At 43.9% G+C, this 22,681-nt stretch overlaps 1 protein-coding gene and 1 long non-coding RNA gene across 6 annotated transcripts in view; one reads left to right on the top strand and one right to left on the bottom strand.

Moving 5' to 3' along the window:
• The window catches only part of Mmp20 (matrix metallopeptidase 20), a 37,110-nt gene extending 15,832 nt beyond the window's left edge, over positions 1-21,278 (bottom strand). Inside the window, exons 1-7 of the mRNA XM_055615533.1 lie at positions 21,034-21,278; positions 14,166-14,413; positions 10,215-10,363; positions 7,846-7,971; positions 6,552-6,713; positions 5,210-5,348; positions 557-693 (exon numbers count right to left, since the gene is read on the bottom strand). Coding sequence (XP_055471508.1) covers positions 557-693; positions 5,210-5,348; positions 6,552-6,713; positions 7,846-7,971; positions 10,215-10,363; positions 14,166-14,413; positions 21,034-21,153 — 1,081 coding nt within the window. The 5' untranslated portion in view covers positions 21,154-21,278. The remainder of the gene's footprint in view (positions 1-556; positions 694-5,209; positions 5,349-6,551; positions 6,714-7,845; positions 7,972-10,214; positions 10,364-14,165; positions 14,414-21,033) is intronic.
• Positions 1-22,681, top strand: part of LOC129682946 (uncharacterized) — a 100,157-nt gene that overhangs the window by 16,353 nt on the left and 61,123 nt on the right. For 2 of the 5 annotated variants that reach the window (XR_008721071.1, XR_008721072.1), the window contains exons 2-3: positions 14,055-14,117; positions 17,188-17,444. The exons of 1 other annotated variant lie outside the window; for it this stretch is intronic. This is a non-coding gene — a long non-coding RNA (uncharacterized LOC129682946). Of the gene's footprint in view, positions 1-14,054; positions 14,118-17,187; positions 17,445-19,356; positions 19,418-20,135; positions 20,465-22,681 lie in introns of those variants that run through there. 2 more of the 5 variants (XR_008721070.1, XR_008721073.1) reach the window with 2 other exon arrangements.

Genomic DNA, 22,681 nt, shown 5'->3' with positions numbered 1-22,681 from the left:
CCCAATAAAAGTTACATTTACAATTGTGTCTTCTTACACGTAACACCTTTATGTTTTCCATATATCCTTTGTTTATTTCCTCCTGTCACCTTTATCTATGCATGAGGAAGAGGGGATAAGTGGCTTGCAATGATGTTTTTCACTTAAGTTGACAACAGTCTACCCTTTTCCCTGGGAAAATGTATTAGCAAAACCCAACAGCTGGTGCTTTCTGGGAAGCTTTTCTTGGCTATCTATTGCTGAGACACGTGTTCAAGAGTGGTGTTATTCCAATCACCTTGCAGATGAGAAATGAAGTCTCATGGCAATTGGAGAATGTCTCAGAATTACTCAGACAATGGAGGGCTGAAGCCAGAGATGGCACTCCTGTGGGTTTGTTGCCTGGAATCACAGAAGGTTGCATGCTGCCAGCTGTTATAACCCTGACTTTGTACCAGGATATCAACTCATGTTAAAGGATCTCACTGAAGCGTGCCTGCTGTTCTAGAAGAGAGGCCAGGGACTGGTTTTAAGCACCAAGGCCCTGGGTTTCCTTCCTTGAGGGATTTGTAGGTACCTTTGAAGAAGAAAGCAATGCCCCGTTCAGCCACTTCGTAAGCCGCATCCACGTTGGACATGAGCTGGGGGAAGGAGCTAGTGATGGTGCTAGGCCGGATGCCTGCCGCCAAGTGCACTTGCCTTCTCCAGAAAATCCTGTCGGGTGGGCCAAACAAACAACGTCAGGTATTGGTTGAGATTTTTTTTTTGTTGTTGTTTTCTGTTTCTGTTTTTGTTTTTTATTTTTCGAGACAGGGTTTCTCTGTGTAGCCTTGGCTGTCCTGGGCTTGCTTTGTAGACCAGGCTGGCCTCGAACTCACAGAGATCTGCCCACCTCTGCCCCCCTGAATGCCGGGATCAAAGGTGTGCACCACCACACCCAGCTGGTTGAGATCTTAAATTACACAAACTAAAAAAATATTACAAGCCACATGGCAGAGAACATCATAAAATGCCCAGTGCTGTTCGCCATGTTTTAGAGAGAAACACATTATTACAATAATAATAATAATAATAATAATAATAATTATTATTATTATTATTATTATTGTTAAGACAGGGTCTCATAAATCCCCAGCTGACCTCAAACTCAGTAAGGATGACTTTAAATTTCTGGTGCTTGGGTTTCCACCTCATGTGTGCTGGATTCCCAAGGTATGCTTTTATGTCTGGTGTCAGTTTTTAAGCTCACAGTTTCTTCTTCTTTTTCATTGTATTAGCACCTCTGAGACTTTATTCCATTTATTTGAGAATATTCAAAACATAGGTGGTATAGCAATGGGATGTTCATTGAACACATATCCCCTGCTCACAAAGATCACTACATACAAATTCCTCCTTCTTATTCTATTCTGATCTTTCCAAAATTAAAATCTCTAAAAGAAAATGTAATCAACAAATGTCTAGGCAAAAATTAAACCCTTGTCCTCTGAAGTACTAGAACTTAGCAATGGTTAATTGGGCAGGCAGCCAAAATGTGTTTTTGGAGCTTCCCCCAGGTGTTAGAATCTTAATCTTTATACTGGATCAATCTTGATTTAAACTATTGCAGATGTGAGGCTGAAACTGAAGCAGAGCAGTCATTCTAATTCCAAATTTGTGTCCTCTGATGACAATGCTGATTGTCATAGCTAAGGCTGGGAAGTGCTGTCAGAATTAGGTGTAGCCAGTGTAGCAGACCTACCGTGGCTTTTACAATATCACTAAGCCCAAAGACAGGAAACACTGTTTTAGGTAGTCTATGACAATATACAGATTCCATGGAGTGATATATTTTATATAGTGCTGTCTATTACTTATGTAAATTTCCAAAGGAATTGGTTATCTAGAAAATTTTTTCATAGATTAGTGGGTGAAGAAAACTTACATTTCATAGGTTAAAAAAAAAACCACAATAAAACATAGATTCAGCAGATTAAAGCAAAAGATGAATTAAAATTGAATAAAGAATTTAAAATGTAACCTCCCCTAATTGAGACTTGGCAAAGGACCGGCCGAGACATATAGGAACTATGTAATGAAGCAGATGGCTGCCAGTAGTCCGTAATCTAATATTTGCTAAGGAAAGAAAAACAGTAGACTTTGATATAACCAGCCATCTGATAAGAGATTTGTTGTCACTGTTTATCTTTGTGTGCTTGGTATATACCCGTGCAGCGCATGATCAAGATTCAATAGACGTTTGTCAGCTAATGCTGGAGGCTGAGCAGACTGTACTCGAGCAATGAATTATGAAATTTACGTTTCTTGTTACTAGAACTCTAATATACTCAGTTTGAGACTAACTTGCTGGTAGCCTTCTCTCTGGCCTCTGCTCTGTCTTGTTCTGGAGCTCTGCAGGCAGGCAGTAGTGTGACAAACTCAACTTTTTATCCTGGCTGCTTAGCATAGAGCCTGGTACATCTGATCATGTCATCCAACGTTTTTGTTTTTTTTGTTTTTTGTTTTTGTTTTTGTCCGGGAATTGAATTCTGGGTTTTGCTAAGTGATAGAGCTACCTCCCAATCTGATTTTTTTTTTCCCCTTAAAATTCCCCCCCATGTATAACTCTTTTACTTCTGAGAAAAATTTAAGTAATCTGGGTATATAGGCATATACAATAACCATACAAACTAGGCATTTACTAGTGATAAATCACAAAGAGTTTCATCTTAATTTAAATTTGTTTGGCAGGGATAAAACGAATTTTCCCTCTGATGAGCTGCTTGCTTGTCTAATATAGAACAGCCCAAAGCCAATTTCATACTTCCATAGGAGGGAGGGTGAGTCTAGGAACACATTTAAAATCTTTGTTTTTCCATAAACTACTATAAAGGCAGAAAGCTTTGTACATGCACTAACGACACAGATATTTATAACATACAACAGTCTCGGATCTGTGTAGAGGTACCAGGCAGCTTCCACGGCACTGCACGCTGTGACGTCATACAAGCTGTGCATGTTGTGTGTTCAGAACCAAGGCCGTGGTGAAACTGTACAATACAAGACGGGTGAGCACTGCTAGACACCCGTGATTCATTACGTGTTTGATTTTTAACTAGATTTTTGGCCCCAGCTTGTTCAGAAACTGCTTACTGTTGACAAGGTTTTGCTTCCTACACATTCAGTTGCCCACTGTGGAGTGTAGTGACCAGCTTCGTTCCAAACCTGCCTGGGCAACAGCAGCACTCCCAGTACTCAAGAGAATCGTCTGAGCTCAGGAGTTTGGGACTGGTCTGGACAACACAAAGCTCCATCTCAAAAATAAAAAAAAGCCAAAACCGACAAAACAGGGCTACCTCAAGAAGCATGGGGGTGAGTTCAGAGCCCTTATAAATAGAGACACCAAAGGCTGATGAGTTGGATCGGTGGGGAAAGACGCTTGACACTAAGCTGCCGATCTGAGTCAGGCCCCGAGAGCCACAGTGTGGAAGGAGAGAGTCAACCCCACAAGCAGTCCTTTGACACTTACAGGCATTTCATAGCACATATCCACATACACATTAGAAATCGGTAAACAAATGTAAAAAAGAGAGGACAGAAAGTACTTCCTTCATGTGCGAAAAGTGCATGTGGACAGGTCATCGAGCTCTTGGTGAAATGGCAGCTGCCTGTACAAACCAAGAAAAGAGACCCCAGAATGGAACCTATTTTGGAGGTACCGTCTTAACCTCCAGAGCTGTGAGAAACACCATCTAGTCCCTACCATGCTCTTATGGCAGGTAGAGCACGGTAATAGATCGTGGACAGAAGGATTCTGGATAAATTTTAACGTCTCTTTCTCTTCTTCCTAACCTCCTCCCCTCTCCAGGCCTCAAACTCATGATCTTCTTGCCTAGCTCCGAAGTGATAATAGACACACGCGACCATATCCCAGCCTCTCTTTTCTGAATGAACATATTCTTATAGTAATAGTTTCATGATCTCTTCCCCAAAATAAAGAACATGTTTCTCAGACATTGCCTCCTGAGGAAGCCTCCGTGGACCTTACTTATTTCCTAGCACAGCTCCACCTCCTGGGAGCATGCTCACTCCTTACACAGTTCTGGCTCCTAAGTATGTCCTTACTCCTGAGCACAGCTCTTCCTCCTGAGCTTCTGTCTCGCAATGATGAAAATAATGTTTGAGATGGTTTTCTATAGCCCAGGCTGGCCTCAAGACTCACTATGTAGACAAGGATAACCTTGAATTCTGAACCTCCTGATTCTGCCTCCCCTGGGCTGGGGCTACAGGTGTATGCTACCTTGCCCAGTTTACAAGATGGTAGGGATTTAACCCCGGGCTTTGGGTATGGTAGCAACCACTCTACAGACGGAGCTACATCCTGCCCTGTCAGTGCTTGCTTCTTGAATGTTTTCTCTCATGAGGTATGCCAAAGCAGATCCTGCTTCTATAGTTCTTGACAGTACGACAGTTCTTGGTACCCAGTGTGGACTATACGAACACTTTCACAATGAAGAAAAAAGTTTACACATATATTCCTGGTACCATGAAATTTCCTCTTCAGCAAGGAATATGGGTGAATGTTGCTGTTTCTATTTTCTTCCATGGAATCACAGAGGTATCATGAGGACAACTGTCAGACTCGCTCAGAAGCCAGAGTATAAGGCCAGAAGATATCTATGATGACAGCTGGCTGACACTGATAATCCTGGAGGCCTTGAAATTGAGGAGTTTGAGAGGAACTTTTCAATAGAACTACCTACCTATGCATGTATCTACTTGATCACCCATCCATCCATCCGTCCGTCCATCCACCCATCCATCCTCAGCTTTCCATTCATGCATACATGTATTCACCCATCCACTCATCTGTCTAGCTAGCCAATTGTCACAACTATCGAATGAGCCCTCCCTAGGCACATAATAACAAACAGTTGCCCGATACACTTGGGCTGATGCCTAGGGAAACCAAATTGCTATCTTTTAACTACTTTCTTTATTTCTTCTCCATTGGGAATTCTAATCTCTCCCATCAGAGCAATTGGAATAAATACTTCAGCTGTTTGGAAAGCACTCAGCAAGGCACCCAGACCAAACCCACAATTGTTTGTGCAACTGTGTGTCCCCTAAGACCCCGCTGCCCACCCTCCTGCCGCTCAAAGTGACAGCAGCATTTCTGCATAAGCTTCAGCCATTGAGGCAATGGTGTTCTTTGGCAATGGGTTCACGCCTCAGGGCATCTTGGCCTTACCTATCCTTGAAGAACAGAAGCTCCTTTCCCAACATCGTCACCGCATCAAAGGATGAGCTGGAGTCACAGAGGTCGGGGATAGAGGGCTTATGTGGGATATGGGGCAGGGTGGGCTTTCCTGGGAATGTTTTCCGGGGTCCTAGGATTCAAAATGTAAAATGATGCCAGCAACTCAGAGCATGTACACTTCCACTCTTGAGAACTCTAGAAGCCTGTACACATTCCCAATGCAAATATCAATGTCTTAGGAAGTTGGCTATCAATGGCAGGCAGACCTGGGTTCAAATCTCAGCATCTCCAGCTGTTAGCTGTGTGATATGAAACAAATAATTTAACTTTCTAAAGCCGTGGCTACATTGAGAGAGGTATAGTAAGATCCACCTGTGAATATCGTGTGAGACTTAAGTAATATTTTAAGCATTAGTATTAAGTATAATTATTTAATAGTTAAGTACTTAACTATTAAAAGTCAGTCTTGTCTATGAGCATTGACTTTACTAGGCCAAATATGTTCCAGTATATAGGCAATGCAAACGGAACTTAGTGGGTTGTAAAGAAAGATGGCACGGAGTTGGGAGGGACCTATAGGAGCCCACGTGACTAGGCATAGGAGCGAGAAGTGACCATGAACAAAAGGCATTGCATACATATGTGGAATTTCTCAAAGAATTAATGAAGATATTATATAAGAGGTGGCTGCTATTTTATTGTTACACATAATTAATTTGAAAGCTAAAATGCCTTAAGATACAAGGAGAATCCAGGACAGCCAAGGCTGAGCAGAGAAACACTGTCTCGAACCTCCTCCCCCCAAAGTCTTAGGACCCCTACTGCCTTTAACCTTCAGAACTCTCAGTTATGACTTGCCGTGAAAAGGGCTTGGATGGCAAGTGTCGTGTTGTGTCATAAGCATCAGATTGTCTATATAGTAGAGTGGTAGAGTTATTAGCATCATTATTGCTATTTTTAGGGAGCTGAGACCACTTATCTATAAATGTGTGTGTGTTAACTATAAAATATAATCACCATCCTCTATCTTCCAATGCATGCATTTTTATTTGCTTTGGAAAATTCGGCACATGGACCTTTTTTTTTTTTTTTTTTTTTGTTGTTGTTGTTGTTGTTTCATAACCAGAATGCTCTGAAAAGAAGATGTAAAAGCATTTCAGGAAAGATGAAATGCAATTAACTGGTACATAAGCTCTTTACGAGCAAACAGGGCTGTGGTGGGGTCACTAGTCATCTTTATCTAGGCAAGTAGCTCCTGGAAAAGCCCACTTTTTCTAACTTGGAGACCCAATGCTTGTCACTTTCAGGGTTAGAGATGGTGAAGAGAGCATACCGTATAAAGCTTGTATCCCTTTCACATCATCCTTGGGGAGATGAAACCTATAGGGGTTCTGGTACTTATATGTTGGGTACATCAGTGCCGATGGGTCTGTAGAATGGCCCAGGCCCAGAGCATGGCCAAATTCATGAGCAGCGACAGTGAATAAGTTGAACCCTAGACAACATGAGAGAGAAAGCATCAACACAGGTTTTTTTTTTGTTGTTGTTGTTTTCATTCTCTTGTCTTACGGGAGAACTTATGCGCATATCCGTTCTCTCTCCTTTCCACAACTGGCTTCAGAGGTTGGTGCTATTCTAGGACCTGACTTTTCTGACCTCAGTCTATTTTAGATCAACCCTTCGCCCTTTTGGGGCATGGCGCAGAAAGGGGAATGTAAAACAATTCGCTTCCAGTTGTCAGTGATGCACGCTAGAGGGGTAACAAAAGGCCATGCACAGTGGTGGCATTGACTAAAGAGTTGAATAGTTGAATTGCTTTCTGCTATTACAACCTATACCCCTTCTGTACTATAATTATTTTAATAAAAAAAAATCACTCAATAGAAATTGAACTTAATACAACGAGATCAAATTATCTTTTGCTATAGGTAGATTAAGGACAACACATAAAGCTGAATTCAGTTATAAAAAGATTGCCTTACCACTTAAAAATAAATCTGTTTTCTTACAGCTAAGTTGTACACATTTAACATTTTAATCAATGCCATGAGGAAACTAGGTTCAAAGACTTGAAATAATTTACCTATGGTTACAGTTAACAATTGGTGGAACCAGGAATTGAGATTTCAATTTAAATGCCATCAGAGCTGGAATTCTAATGACTATATTCAAGTGTGTGGGTGGGTATGCCAGCTTCCTCTTTTCAGTCACATGTTTTGTACGGAAGATTTCTAGATGACCCACATAGCATTCTGGAAAGTTTGCACCCTCCCCCATCGTACTTCTTAGATTCATTTCCTGGGGTCATTTCTGAAGAAAGTCGATTTCCACATACAGGTAAGGAGCCCTGAATCTAGTATGCCTGAGTAAAAAGCAAGATTTGCATTGGGAAGGGCCTGGTTCTGTAGTTTAAATGCTAAGAAACAGAGAGCAGGCAAGGCTATAGCATCATCTCGGGAGGTCTGATCCCCTGTGGGGTTCCCTTCTGGATTTTTGGCTTACTTGTTTTTCCTAGCCAGCCCCCCTAGTTAAAGGGTGGCTTGGGACGTTGAACCTCAAGGTTTCATGATGGAGGCCCAGAAGAAGGTACAATATTTTCCAGGTTATGGTGAATTGTGCATATATACCATTCATTCCCATAGTCCACTTCTCAGCATTGTCGAAATGTGTGTCTCCTCCCAGGCCTTCTCCGGGTGCAAATGCATGGGCCAGAGTCCCTCGAGGCCCATCAAATGGGTAGGAATCCCCATGGTCTAAGTAGAAAATATTAATTGGATTAAGGCCTAGTAAATTTGGGGGAGGTGTCAAAAAAGGTGGGCAACATTCTCATTGACCCTTAAATGCACTTTTCAATACTCATCTTTTAAAGATCTATTTTTAACTATGTATATGTGTGTGTGTGTGTTCCTGTGGGAGTATTGCACATGAGCGCAGTGCCCCAGGAGGTCAGAGGAGGGCAACAGATCTCCCTGGAGCTGGAGTTACAGCAGAGCAAGTGGCCTTAACTGCCAAGCCATCTCTCTGCCCTTAATATTAATTAAAATATTAATGTCAGTATTATAAATATATTAATTATGCATTATTATAGTTATCATAGAGCATATGTAATATAATAATACATGATAATATAATATATTATATATTACTATTAAGTATAACAGAAATATAACAAAACCATATTATATTAATATATAATTTATTGTTTGCATTGTATTTATATATATTTGTAATTTAGAATATAAATATAATATTAAGCATATTAATAGTAAATAGTATATTAATAAGATGTCTATGGTCCTATGTTAAGGAGTTGAAAAACAAAAAGGGTTATTTTGTACTTCAAAGGAGGCAGTGCCAACTTTGTTGTAATGGTTTTTATCTCAGCACACAGTATATGGTAGACTACCACACACAGATTACACAGGAGAAAGAACTGAGGGGAGATTTGATAGCAACCTGGTCCACTGAGTAAAATATGAACCTGTTGGCAGAAAGATAATTCAAAATCTGGTTCCTTTAAGAGGGTTTTAGTAAACCGAATGTGCATCACATCGTAATTGTGCAGTATAATTTAAGTGTCAACAAATCAAAAGAAAACGTCTTTGTAATTCTGATATGCCTGCACATGTAAAGGTAAAGGCAGTCTGGAGACTCTTAGCACCTAGGACTTCATTTAGCGTGACCAGTGTTACGAATTCAACAGGAAAGAAAGAAGAGACCATTCGAAGAATGTGGCAGCAGCTGCTGTTCGGAATTCCGGTGACACTGCCCCGGTTTTTGTTCACTTAAAATTTGTATTCCTATTTCATTTTATTCATTCGTTCATCGGTTCTAAATCTATTTCCTTTGTTTGTGTGTATGTGAGCGGGTGCTCCCTGTATTTGTATTTCATCTTACTGGTTCATTCATTGGTTCTAGATTTGTTTCCTTTGCATGTGTGCATGTGAGTGGGTGCACTCACTCTTCCGTGGAGACCAAACAGCAGCTTATGGGAGCCGGCTCTCCTTCCACCACGCAGGCTCCTGGCGTGGAACCGGGGTATCAGGTTTGGCGGCAGCTGCTTCCCTGGCCGTGCTCTCACTAGCCCTGTTTATTGTTTTTAAAGCCAACACTCTCAAATTCAACACGGTACTTCTCAGGTCAAAATAAACTGTGATGCAGTTTCGTCATGGACTGCATGTTCTGAGGACTTGAGGTGGCTGCCTGGTTTCCAGGCCTTTGTGCTAGGGCACAGAACACCAGTGTGTAATACAGAGAGTCAACTCTATATCCCCTAAACCTGCCTTGAGGTACCATGTCCTGCCATTTCACCACGTGTCCTTGGATGCCTGACAGGAGCAGGACCGGCCAAAGGCCAGATTCCACTCAAGGGCCATTTCTGACAGCCATTTCACTGCTCTCTGAATCTCCTCTTCCTACCTTCTCAACACTTCGGCCTCACCGTCCGAAGCCGAGGAGAGAACTTCAGGGTTCTCTGCTTTCACCTACTTCCTGCTTGTGTTTTTCTGCAAGGGTCTCAGAGCTTTACCCATCATCTTCAACGTCGTGTTCTACCCGTAGCAGGGTGTGTGGGTAGGGAGATACAGAGGCAACTCCCCACACACGTCTCGAACCTAGTGTTCAAGCATGGGTGAGACCCGAAGGCTACCTCTGGAACTATTTTGTGTGTGTAGGGGTTGGGGTGGGCGTGGCGTACAGGGGCTACCGCAGGGTAATTGTTGCTGGAAGCATCGGAGTCAGCTGCCCTCTAGGCCGTGGGATTGCCGACAGAGTTTGTCCTATCATGGGGCAAAGCTACCGTGAAGGTGCACCTCAGTGAGTCTGTCCCCGGTGGAGGCTACCAGTGACAAACAATGCTAAGATTCCCTGTTGTATCTTCTCGGCCTCCGCCCACCCTAACGCTGCGTGATGGAGCCCTGCGCGGTCACTCCGTAAGTCTGTCGTCGGGGCAGTTCTCCTCGCCACTGGGGATAGAACCCAAGAAACAGCACAATACCTCCGGTTTCAAAAGATATCATGATATCCGCTTCCCCCGAGTTTATTCTAACGAAGCTCAGAGGGACGGCCGTACTCCAGGCGTGCAGGGCCATCCCTACCGCCTTGTCCACCTCCATGGGACTCATGGAAGGTGTGTACTTGGAGACTCTGGACAAAGGAAAAGCAAATGTTAATGTTTTAGTGACTGTTCCCACACAGGGGGAGGGGGAGGGGGACGGGGAAGAGGGAGGGATGTTGCCCTGGTTCCCCTAGGTTATCCTTTTTTTTTTTTTTTCTTCTGAATCAGAAGTCCTTGCCCTCTTTGAGACATCTGGACTTGTTTCACAGCACACGGGAAATAAGGAGAGATCCAGAAGGCAGAGGCAACCCAGGATTCTAAATAAAAATGTAGTTTTCCTTGGTATTTGAGGTTTTGCTATAAATTCTCTATCAAAGGTCAATTGGCCTTCCCCAGGGTTAGGGAGTGGAGTGTGTATGTGTGTGAGAGAGACAGAGAGAGAAACACAGAGACAGAGAGCTTTTAAATTTAAATTAAAAAGTTACTTTAAAAAAGTTTATTTTAATTTTGCGTGTGATGGTGTTTTGCCTGCATGTTCTGTGTGTGCCGTGCTCATGAAAGCCAGAAGGGGGACAGATTCCCCTGGAACTGGAGTTACAGCTGGTTGTGGGTACTGAGAACTGAACCTGGGTCCTCTGCCAAAAAGCAGTCACTGCTGAACCATCTCTCCAGCCTTAAAGAGAATGTGCTATCCTAGAAACAGTGCTCGCTGGGGCTGGGAAAAGGCCCCCGTGGGACAACATAGGAAAGCAGAGCTGTTTTTCGGGCTCAACGTGTGTGGAAACAGAGTTGGTAGATCTCGTGGTTTCCTCTGCTCTGAAACTCAGAGGCTCAGGGTTCTGCCAGCAGAAAAAAAAAAAAAAGAAAGGCAGGGAGAGAATTTCACCTGGGACTTGGGCTGGGCTGGAATAATGGCCTCAAAACGAGAAGGCACAAGTTGCTCAGTGTTTGGAGACAGGGCTGGGCCAGGCCCTTTTTCTCTAGCTTTGGCTCTGTGTCTTAGGGACGGACTTGGCAAGTAGAAGAACAAAGGCCGCTTAAGGATACTCAGGGGCTTTCCAACTTAAGGATCCACAACAACTGCCCACTAACCTGTGTAATGGGCCAGTCTAGTCCTGAAACCTGTATCTGAGATTATCTTAGATTATTCTCATGCAGCATACATGGCCAAAAACCCAGAGCCCTCAAAAGAAGGGTCAAAAGAGAGAATAGAAAATTGCTCAGATCTGGACTAGTTAATGTCCAAAATACAGCACACCCCTTTGCCAGGCAAACCTATGGTTTAGGACCGGCTTAGACAGTACCTTGTCATCCCCTCCAATTATAAGCAAATCAACTGCCTTCTTGAGTTGATGGTGAAAGCTGCATCAGCCAAGATAAGGTGGGGAAAAGAATAATGCCAGAGAAGAGGAGGAAATGGAGAAAATTCTGACCCAGGGTCTACATGAAAACCAACCACGAGCTGATGCTAAGTGTAGGCAATGCTCTTTGAAGATGTGCTCTGTGGTAGACAGGGTTCTAAGCATCTTTTAATGTGGTGTGTTATCTGGCCCTCCCAAGCCCGGGGAGGCTGGTAATGATGGTGATCAAGGCCTGCGTAGGCCTGCGTTTTGTGGTTAGTCAAGAACCTAGTCCACTTCTGCCTTTCCGCAAAGCTCGTGCACACGAACGCCCTGCGGTGCTTTTTCATTTTTAATCATCTGGTGTTTGTTTCAAGATGTTATTCTGACATCCAGGAACTGCACAGTATCGAGACAGCCTCTAGGGTCTTGGAGAGGCGTGCTGGTGCCAGGGGCTTGTCTGTAATTGAGAATGGTTAGGTGTTGAGAGTTGTGGGCTGCATTATTTATCACAGAATATTACACATCTCCAAGTGTCATGATATCCACAGCCTAAGATTCTAGGACACAGTTGAGAAAAATGAGAAAGACTTCATAAAATTTCTTTCTTTCTTTCTTTCTTTCTTTCTTTCTTTCTTTCTTTCTTTCTCCCTCCCTCCCTCCCTTCCTCCCTCCCTCTTTTTCTTACTTTCTCTCTTTTTCTTTCTTTTTTGAGGTGTTAGCTCTAGTTTTTTTTTCCTCAGACTGTGGTAGCTTTAACAGGCCACCCTGCTGCTTTGATTTCTTTGTTCTGAGCGACACCATGTGGATGGATAGTCTAACAGCGGTTAACAAGATGCTCGCCACATTCTCCTTTCACAGGGGTAGCCAGGGCAGTTTAACAGCCAGCGTCAAAAGGGAACATACCGTGGCCTGTGGCTTGCTGGTTTCTGTACTGTGAATCGTGACCTACTGTGAGGGATGCCACACTGGCAACAGCCATTGTGTAGTGTGGAAAGCAACCAGGTAAAAATCCAAGTGAAAACAGACACCGTGTGGATAAGCCTGCGAGTCTACCTGATCATAAAGTGTGAAAGTAGGAAGGAATAGTTTTCCTTATGTTTGTTTTAAATATAATTTAATTGAGCATTTACAATGTTGATTATAGTCACTCCTTATCAACACGCACAGGAGGTTCTTGGAAGCTCAATAACAGAACCCAGAGTTCCTGCCGTTGTAGTTGGCTCCTGAGAGTGGTTAGGAGGCTGTTCTACTCCAACCCTCTGAAGATCACAAAAGCTCAGCCCTTCCTCATCTCCACATGCCACCCAGATCTGCTGATCCTGTAACCCAGTCCAGATCCTGGCTTCCTCAATAGATGGTTCCTACTGCTCAGGCTGTCTCCCCAGCCTCAGTTCCCTCTTCTGCCCCCTGCTGGGCCCTCCAGTACAGTTTCAGTAGTGTACTGGGGTGTTGGGATTGAAGTGTCACTCAACACGATGGTTTAACTAAGCATGTTGGTGAGGTTTCTGCTTGGAAATGGCGGAAAACCCCGGCACAGAGCCACCGAAAGCTACGGCCACTAAGCCTGTGTGAGCCTGGAATGTGTCAGCCTCACCCATCTCCTTCAGACCTGCTGAGGCTGAGGAGAGGGTTAGACTGAAATAACCAGTGAATGAACCCTGGGAGTGCATCAAGGAAGCCAGAGTAGGAAATTTGTTGTCAATATAAAGTCCAAGGAGGAAGTGACAAAAGTTCCTTTTGGGGTAGGCCTCCTTGGTCTAAACAGGAAGATGCCAGAAAAGGAGGCAGTTCCAGGACTGTGACAGGGTAACGAAGGCTTGGAGCTGCAACCACCTTCAAATCAGGGTCACGTGCCACTGCCCCATGGACTGGACAACTTGATAGCTCCCTTCACTGCTGCCTCAATGCCCATTGTGGGGTCACCTTCCCCCCCTTTGCATGCCCATCTCCCCTTAAAGACTAGAAAGAGAGAAAGAGGATCTATTCCCCTTTATACTCCATAAACTGAGTGCCTATAATAGCCAAAAATCATCAGCAAATGATTTGTAGAATAAATGAGTGAATTTTATTAGAGTAGTTTTTGGTGTGAGTGTGAGTGTGAGTGTGAGTGAGTGTGTGTGTGCGTGTGTATGTGTGTGTGTGTGTGTGTGTGTGTGTGTGTGTGTGTGTGTGTAGGCTTGAGGCCAATCTTGAGTGTTGTTCTTCAGGAGACAACCATCTTGTTTTTCTGAGATGGTCTCTCATCTGGCTTAGAGCTGGCTGACTAGCCTAGCCCAGCTGCCCAGATTAAAAGACTCCAGTCCCACCTGGGTTACTTAATTTTAAGCTATTACCGAGTTCTTCCCAGGTGGTTGGCTCTCTAATGGGGAAGGTAGACAGTGATCCTGGATTAGAGTTTTCAAACAAAGAACTAGAGAGCTCCTGTTCTTTCTTACAGCTGTTGGAGAATTCTGCCTTTCATACAGATCAGAAGAAAGAGATCTTGGAAAGGAAAGAAGAGGTGAGGTGTGTCTTTCTCTTTGAATTGGGAAAGACTCATTCTCATTACCTGTATGTCAGAATATTTTTTTTCCATTTGGGTTCACCTGGGAAGAGGCGGTAGTTAGCCACATCAGGGACTCCACAGCGAGGCCTCTTGATCACATCCATTGTCTTCCGGTCCAACTTCCCAGTGACTTGGAGGCCAAAGAAAGTTTGTAGCTCCTTAATCTTCCTGATCATGGGATTGCTTTCTCTTGCCACCATCTCACCAGCCTGGGGGCCTCCTTTCTTTGTATAATACTTGTCAAGATATGCCTGAAACGGAGAGGCAGGCTGACATGTCCATAGTGTGGTTGGAGAACACTCATACTAAGCCAAGATAGGGGATAATATTTTTGATATAAAAATAGGGTATATATTTTTATTTAAAAAAATGTAGATGCTGGGTGGTGCTGGCACATGCCTTTAATCTCAGTACTTGGGAGGCAGAGGCAGGCAGATCTCTGTGAATTCGAGGCCAGCCTGATCTACAAAGGTGTCAGGACATCCAGGGCTACAGCAGCAACAGCAAACAAACAAATCCAAAAACCAAAAACCCAAACCCAAAAGCAAAAAATCCAACCAACCAACCAACCAAACAAAAAGTAGACATATTTGTATAGATGGTACTTAGGGTACAAAATTATTAATGATTACCTTTGAGTACTGAGGCTAGTACACTCTTATTTTTCTTTCTCCCCCCTACAGGTTTTGAGTATATATGTCCATGCAAGTGCACTTGTTTTTGTGTGGGCACATATGGTAGACCACAGGTTGATGTTGGTTCCTTTTTCTTTTTTGGTTTTTTTTTTTGAGACAGGGTTTCTCTTTGTAGCCCTGGCTGTCCTGGAACTGGCTCTGTAGACCAGGTTGGCCTTGAACTCACAGAGATTTGCTTGCTTCTGCCTCCAGAGTGCTGGGATTAAAGGAGTACGCCACCACAGCCTGGTTTAGGCTGAAAGGCTTTAACTAGTTTTGGTGTGTTGTGGGGTGACCTGAAACAGGTTTGAGGCCCACGGAGGCAAAGAAAACAAGCCATAAATTATTAGGCTTCTTGCATCTCTCTATGAGGCTCAGGGAACATTATGGAACAGAAGGTGGAAAGATTGTAAAGGACAGAGTCTAAGGAAGAGTAAGTAGAAAAAGTGTCTTCTGGACATAACAGGACCACTGCTGTGATAGCTGTGACTGCACAAAATCAAGCCGGTCACCATTCTAGCATGGATACAGGAGGAGCAGATGAACCCCTTCCCCAGCTGAGGCACTGACCAGGGATGGCTGCTAAGGGAGGGCCGTTTTCTTTAGAGGTAGGCCTCCTGTTAGGTTGACCACGTTCCAGTGGATGCCCTGTGCCTTTGTGAATATGGGTGATACCAATTAGATTCAAATTGAGAGAGAGAGAGAGAGAGAGAGAGAGAGAGAGAGAGAGAACACATGAAATTTGGAGTGAGATTGGGCAAGAACCCAGGAGGAGTTGATGGAGGGAAGAGGGGATGAATATGGTCAAAACACATTGCATACGTGTATGAAATCCTCAAGGAATAAATAGAAGAGTAGTAACTCCCTCCCCACAGGATCAAGTTTCATCTGCACACACAGACTTTCTGGTTAGCTAAGTTTAGCTAAGGTGTGTGTCTATGAGGAAAGAGGACAGGCCTTCCATGTTGGCTGGGGAGATCTTTGCCCGCCCCCATCTGTGCTCAGGAACTTTATGTGTTGTTTGTTTGTTTGTTTTAGGATGAAGCTGCTTTGAGGGCTTCCTGTTTGTGTGCCAGGTGCTGCTGTGGCAGCTTGAACTAATGTCTCATTTACACTCCTTGGTGAATAGAGAACTGTGTCTAAGACCAGATGCTCTGCACTTCTGAGATGGTTTCAGTTTCAAGCACTTTCTTCCCTTGTTGAAGAGTGTGCTGTACTCGACATTGTGATGTCTGTGTCTTGAGATGTGATCATAGAAGGAGATGCTCATGATAAATTGGGCAAAGACCATATTACTCCTACTGTTAAAATGGCACAGTCACAGACTAGGACTTGGGGAAACCAGTGAGAAGCTTGCTAAAGACCCAGGAATCAAGATAAACAGCATATGTTTACAAACACTGGGCAACCTCCCCCAAATCAATGCAAAAAGTGCCCCCTCCCAATGCTAACATTTAACATGATAACAGGATCTTATGGGGGAAGGGTACATGAGGGACCACCCCCACACTCGCACACCCCAGCCCCTAGCAGAGGAGAGGGAGTCTGAGCTCTGAGTGGTGTGGTCCGCGGCAGGCCATCCATGCTTCCAGGCCTGGCTCCAGCCATGAGAGTATCAAGTGACTCAGTGGGCTTTTTATTTAAAAAGAGGGAATGTATTGCTGGAGTGGGCTGTGTGGATAGGGTCTGCAAGAGGCTAAAGGTCGAGGTAAATATGGTTGAAATATATTGCTTGTATGAAATTCTCAAAGAATGAATAAAAAGTAAAAAACCAAACCAAACCAAACCAACCAACCAACCAACCAAACAAACAAACAAACAAAAAACCCTCAAGATCTAAACAAATCTGAAACCCAAACCAGCTCCTTGTCCAAAGTCTCACCCTGAGTGACATCAGTTCATTTGAAAAGTACAGACTAAACTGTTAACGGTGTTTGGACGTTGATGATGGAATTTGGGGCATTTCGTTTTTGATTAGTTTTTATAAATTTTTTTGCTATTAATCTGCACAATTTTTTTTTTTACAATAAAATGTTTTTCTTTTTCTTTAAAAAATGTACATCAGATACGAAGCCTATAGCTTTAAAAGTTTAAGGCTAAACTCAGTAGATGGGAGTACAATAGTCAGTTTTAATGACATAAAATCAGAAGCTACTCCTACTTAAAAAAGAACAAACACTCGTCAGTGCAGCGACATCTTTGGAGGACTGCCAAATGTTCTAAGTTAGGGAGAGACTGACATTCTGGGGACTTTCTTGCCAGGGCCATTGACAAGGCTTTGGCATCTGTACTGGAGTAAATATGTTCCATTTGGCACGTGCAGGTAGATTTAGAACTGTCCTGTCTTTCAGGCCACCACCTTGATGCTGTCCCTTGGTCAAAGTCTTCTGGACTTACTGGAGTCTCCCCAGCTGCCCAGCACCTCCTCTGTCTCCCCTGCTATTAGATCACTAAGCCTTAGCATTTTCTCCAAGGAGACCTCTACCGGCTTCTTTTCAAGTGTTTGATGGATAAAAGTCATGGAGGCTAAGAGCAACTGTTCCTGCCAACATCTTAGGGCATTTAGAAATATCCCTCCTGAGTGTAACTGGTTGGAGTAACGGCCAAGGTAAGCTTTCTCCAACATTTCCTTTATTTCTGTCTAAGACGCATCGAAGGAGATTTGTAACACTTTGATGCTGTCTGAAAGATGATAGGTTCAAGTGCAGGCTGCACTACAAACATGCTCGCACGATTCTTTGAACCTCCCTTTAGCTTTCTTGCCAGCTCCTGCCTTCCCACCTGTCTCATCTACTGATCACACCAATGTGAGGATAACAACATGTTTCTTTAGCAAAGGGAGTGGGTAGAGAAAAGGTAACTTGCAAAAATTCAGAAATATTTGTGATTTTGGTGAATTAATGTATTTTAAATATAAATATATATATTTAATTTTATGTGTGTGTGCGTGTTCCCGAGTGAATACAGGGGTCTGTAGAGGTCATAAGAGGGCATTGGATGCTGTGGGTGTTGGGAACTGAATTCTGAGCCAACTCTTTAGCCACTGTTTGTGAGTCCTTAAAAATAAAGTCATGGAAAGAGTATAAAAGCCAAATGTTTTTATGATATAACATTAGTGAGAAAAGTAGAAGCCAATATTTAAAGATAATAACAATTAGAAATATTTATCCCTGAAAAGAAAGCATTATCAACGGCTTCCAGAGTCTAGGAGTTTGATTTGAATGGTTTAGTTATTCGTAACCCTGTGGTAAATGAGAAAGACTCCTTTAGAGACAATTTAAAGCTTATTTTAAATGTTATGTCAATACCACCAAGTGTTTCCCACGTTACAATAGGCTGACTTAATGATTCTGACTTAATGATGGCGTGAAAGTGATGCTCTCTCAGTAAAAACCACACGGCAATTTTTGCCTCTGGTCTTTCTGAGGCCGGCGGTGAGGCTCTCTCTCTCTGTCTTCCGAAGCCGCAGCCATGAACCACAGCCCCCAGCTCCACAGTAATGAGCTGCTGTGTCATTAAACAATGGCTTTGGGAAGCTGTTTGACTCATGGTATTTTGAACCTGTGATGAGGTTATCGGGATACTACACCATTGTAAACCAAGAAACATCTGCACGATTTTAAAAAGCCAGCAAGTTTCCTAAAAAAAACTTGATTAGCGGAAGATGCAGGCACTTGGTCATTATTCCATAGGGGTGTGTGTGTGTGTGTGTGTGTGTGTGTGTATTGAACCAAGACCCTCAGGCATGTTAGGCAAGTGCTCTACTATTGAGCTGTATCCCCAGATCCTCCATACTCTATACCCTGACTCTATCACTGTTAAAGCCCCAATCAGATGAAGAAATCAGAATTTAAGGATACAACTGGATGTTGAATAAATTAAATAAGAACTGTTTGAGCTCTCAAGTGCAGCTGTTTGTGTCTTCGGGCTTGGGGACAGAAGTGTCTGCTGTTATGATTTCTTAGCTAGTGATTTAGAAAGAAAAGGGCAGTGTGGGAGATACCTCCTAGCCACCCGTGACCCAGTGACCCCTTCCATGTTTTCTTAGCTCTAGCCACGTGGTGACTGTACCCGACACTCCTCTGTGCCAGACTCCTGCACTAGAGGATGTGTTTTCACCCTGCTGTGTCTCCAGGGTTTTTCAGGGCAAGCTCTTTCTGCAATTCAGGTCCACTCCAGATGTGGCCGTCTCTGCGAGGCTTCCCGAGTGCCCACAGCCCCAGGAGCCTCTATCTCTTTCCGGTATCTCTGCCCACTTTCTAAAAGAAGCTTGTGAACTTGAGTGACTCATGTGCCTCCTCACTGTGCCCTCTTACCTGCCCTCCCAGTGCCATGAGAGCAAAGGCTTTGCCTTGTTCTCTTCCCTCCTGCTGCCCCACAACGTGGCCAGCCAGAGTGTAAACTGCTTGTCGGACTCTCTAATCTCACAAGGCTGGTGGATATTTCTGTAAGCTAAAGATGGTACACAAGTTGTTTCTAGTTTCTGGCTTAACATGCAAGATCTGTTCTCATCTTTTTAGCCTTCTAAAGAAAATGTTCTTTCCAGAGCGGATGCCTGAGACCGCTACAGAAGATAACAAGGTATAAACAAGTTTTCATGATCCCAAGGGCATAACAGAGACCAAAGAGGACTGACTTAGGGAGAAAGAAATACGGACATTCTAACAGTCCCCAGCAGCCCAGCCACACCATTCTTTTGAAACATGACCCCCACTCCCCAGCTGAACCCTGACTGGTCAGACTATCAAAGATGGCATCACCATCACTTTCTGACCTTAGTGTTCTTTAGAGTAGGGCCATTGTATTCTCTGTGTAAAGAGCAGTGGTCACTATTTTTGGTTCTGCAAACCATACACAACCATGATAACACAAGAGCCTGTAATTCAATGGTCTGGCCGGCACTTGCCCAAACCCTGGACTAGAATCACAGCCTCCCACCAGCTCAGATCCATTGAGTACCAGGCTTTCATGTGTGTGTCAGGAAGAGGGTGTCACAAAAACTTTATAGTTTCTGAATTAGAGAAGCCTGAGTCTGGAGGGGGATCCTATATTTGGAGAAAAAGACCAACAAGGGTATCAGCAAATTATAATTTATAATTTTAGTACTACTTTGAATTGAATTCATGTACAAATGGGCTCTGGCCAAAGAAAGTTTTGCTCATGTGGGCACCTGCTGCTGATATTGGCACCTTCTGTGCAAGTAGACATCTATTGTTGACGTGGGCATCTACTGCTGATGTTGGCATCTTCTGTGGAAGCAGCATCTGCTGCTGACCTGAACTTGCTTATTTATCCATAGGACTGCTGCTTCAAATGCTCCCTGTCATCTCTCGTGTAGAAGAAACTGATCAGCTGGCATGGGTGCATGCAAAACAACTGGTGAGGACAGTCTAGTGTGCTTCTGTGACAGACCGCTAGCCCTTAGGCCCGAGCCGGCCGTGTGTACAGCTGGACATGAGGACCGTAGCCCCAAGCAGAGATGGAATCACATGCATGCTATAGTTTCATGGACTCTCGGCCCAGCCAGCACACCTACAAACACTTTTCACTATCGCTATTGGCAATCCTGTCCTAGAAGTCCATTTCCACATTTCTTCCTTCAACTGACTTCTCAATATTTGGGATGATTTTTCAGCCATAAAATCGTTACGAAATTTACACGATTGGTTGTATCAGTTCCTTCATATCACGGTCAGATGGGAGAGACATAAGCAGAAAGTGAAGCTGAGGTAAGGGCTGTGGAGAAACACAGACTAAGGGGGAAAGATCCCCAAATGAGGAGGAAGCCTGGCTTGTCTTCTGACCCAGGTTAGCTTGAGGGTCAAAGCCAGCTTTCAACACGTGAACCTAAGGAAACTTTTTCCTTGTGGCTATTAAACACTCAGAATTAAATTCACAGGTTGCCCCAGTCTTTATATTTCTGATCTTATTTTTTCCTCAAACACTTGCTTTTTATTTTTGTGTGTTGTGACCTCACTCAAGCCCTACCCAGATATTTATTCAGCTGTTAATTCAGCATGTAACGCGTGCACCTGAAGAGCGCCACACACACCAATCTCAGACAGCATGGCTCATCAGGCTTCCGTGGAGTTGCAAATGTTTTCAGAAATGATAATTTTTGTTGGCTTTCTCATTATGCCCTGTTGGGTGTTCTGGGCTAGCAGAGGGAAGAGGGAATGGAGCAGAGAGTCACAAACCTGTGCAAGGTGGTAGTTGCTCCTGGAGGTCCTAGGGGTGGCTGCAAATAGGGGGGCTGCAGTGGCAAACTTTAAAGCCGTGACAAGGACAGCCAGGCCAGAGGCAGGCAGCACCTTCATCTCCTCTTGGTCGCTTGGTGATTGTATCAGCCCAGGGATGGCAGACAGTGCACTTTTACACCTGGACCTTGAGCTCCTTTTATAGAGTCACCCAGGTCTGGGCCCTGCAAGTGATGACTCGTGTCTCAAATGGTAATTACACAGCTCGATTCTCCCCCTGATGACGGGTTAACAGCCCTGCGAGGGATCGGGGGAAGCTTCATCCTTTGTGATTGACCAAATCATACAACGAGAGAAACGGTTACTTTCAATGAAACTTGTTAGCTACGTGCAAAAACTGGAGTGAGTTTGATTTATTTGAGTCCCATCTGTTTGATTAGCCCTACTTTCAGGACCCCCTTTTCCATTCTGATTGCAGAAAAAGGAGGGGCCGGTGAGATGGCTTGGGGAGTCTTTCCTGAGCCTTTATTTGCACGTGCAGGCAAGCCTGATGACCTGGGTTATTCCCCAGGATCCATGTGGTGGAAGGACAGAAATGATTCTTACAACTTGCCCTCTGAATTCTACACACGTCACAGCACATTCTCATGCCCCTCAGAAACAAACAAACAGATGTGATTTTTAAAAAGAAAAGTTAAATGGTTAAAACGTGCTTGGATTATAATGCAATTGAGCTGTCTACACATTCAAGCTGATCTTTAGCATTGTGTATCTGCACTTTCCTGTTTTTCTCATTAAAGCCTGCTGCTGCTGCTGCTGCTGCTGCTGCTGCTGCTGCTGCTGCTGCTGGTGGTGGTGGTGGTGGTGGTGGTGGTTCTAAGGCATACAAGGTCTTGAGTCATCAAGGCAACTTTACCTGATACCAGGCTGATGAAGGCGGACGGAGAACGCATGACTACAAGAAGGCTTTTCAAGGAGTTAACACTACAGTTATGTCTGTTAATCAGAATATTAGTCAAAACTGCCCATTTCCCCTACATTCTGGTTAGTTCAGGGTCATGTTTGTGTGCATATCCATGTGTGCAGGTACAAATGCACACATGTGTAGAGTCCAGAGGACAGCTTTTATTGAGAGACAAGGCTTCTCCCTGGCACGGAACTTGTCAATAAGCTAGGGTGACCCCAGCCTCAGCACTGGGATTGCAAGTGCATGCTGCCATGCTTGGCTTTTTGTTTGTTTGTGTGTGTGTGGGAGGGTTTAAAACACTTTATTCAGAGGCTTGGGCAAGGGCTGAAGAGGCCTACACAATCATTAAGGCCTTCCTGTTGCTAAGAGCCATACCTGGCTTTTTAATATGGATTCTGTGTGTGAGGCCCAGGTCCTCATGCTTGCAGACAAGTACATCACCAGCTGAGCTGTCTCTGAGCCCCTGGCATCACATCCTTTAATCTGATTCTGATTTTGAGTTAAAGGTAACATGGAGAAAGGTTGGTGGGCCAGAAAGACAGGGGTTAAATTGTAAGGTGTTTCCTAACAGGGTAAGTTTGGACAAATTATTTAATCTCTAGGGGCATTAGACAGCACTCTTCCTCACGTGTAAGGAACAGTATCTGCTGTATGTTCTTTACACGTGAACAGTATTCAGCG

This window comes from Psammomys obesus, unplaced genomic scaffold, assembly GCF_907164565.1.
Source record: "Psammomys obesus unplaced genomic scaffold, mPsaObe1.curated_primary_1811, whole genome shotgun sequence".
NCBI lineage: Eukaryota > Metazoa > Chordata > Mammalia > Rodentia > Muridae > Psammomys > Psammomys obesus.
The sequence above is the reverse complement of the archived record's forward strand: the minus strand, read 5'-3'. Positions and strand labels throughout refer to the sequence as shown.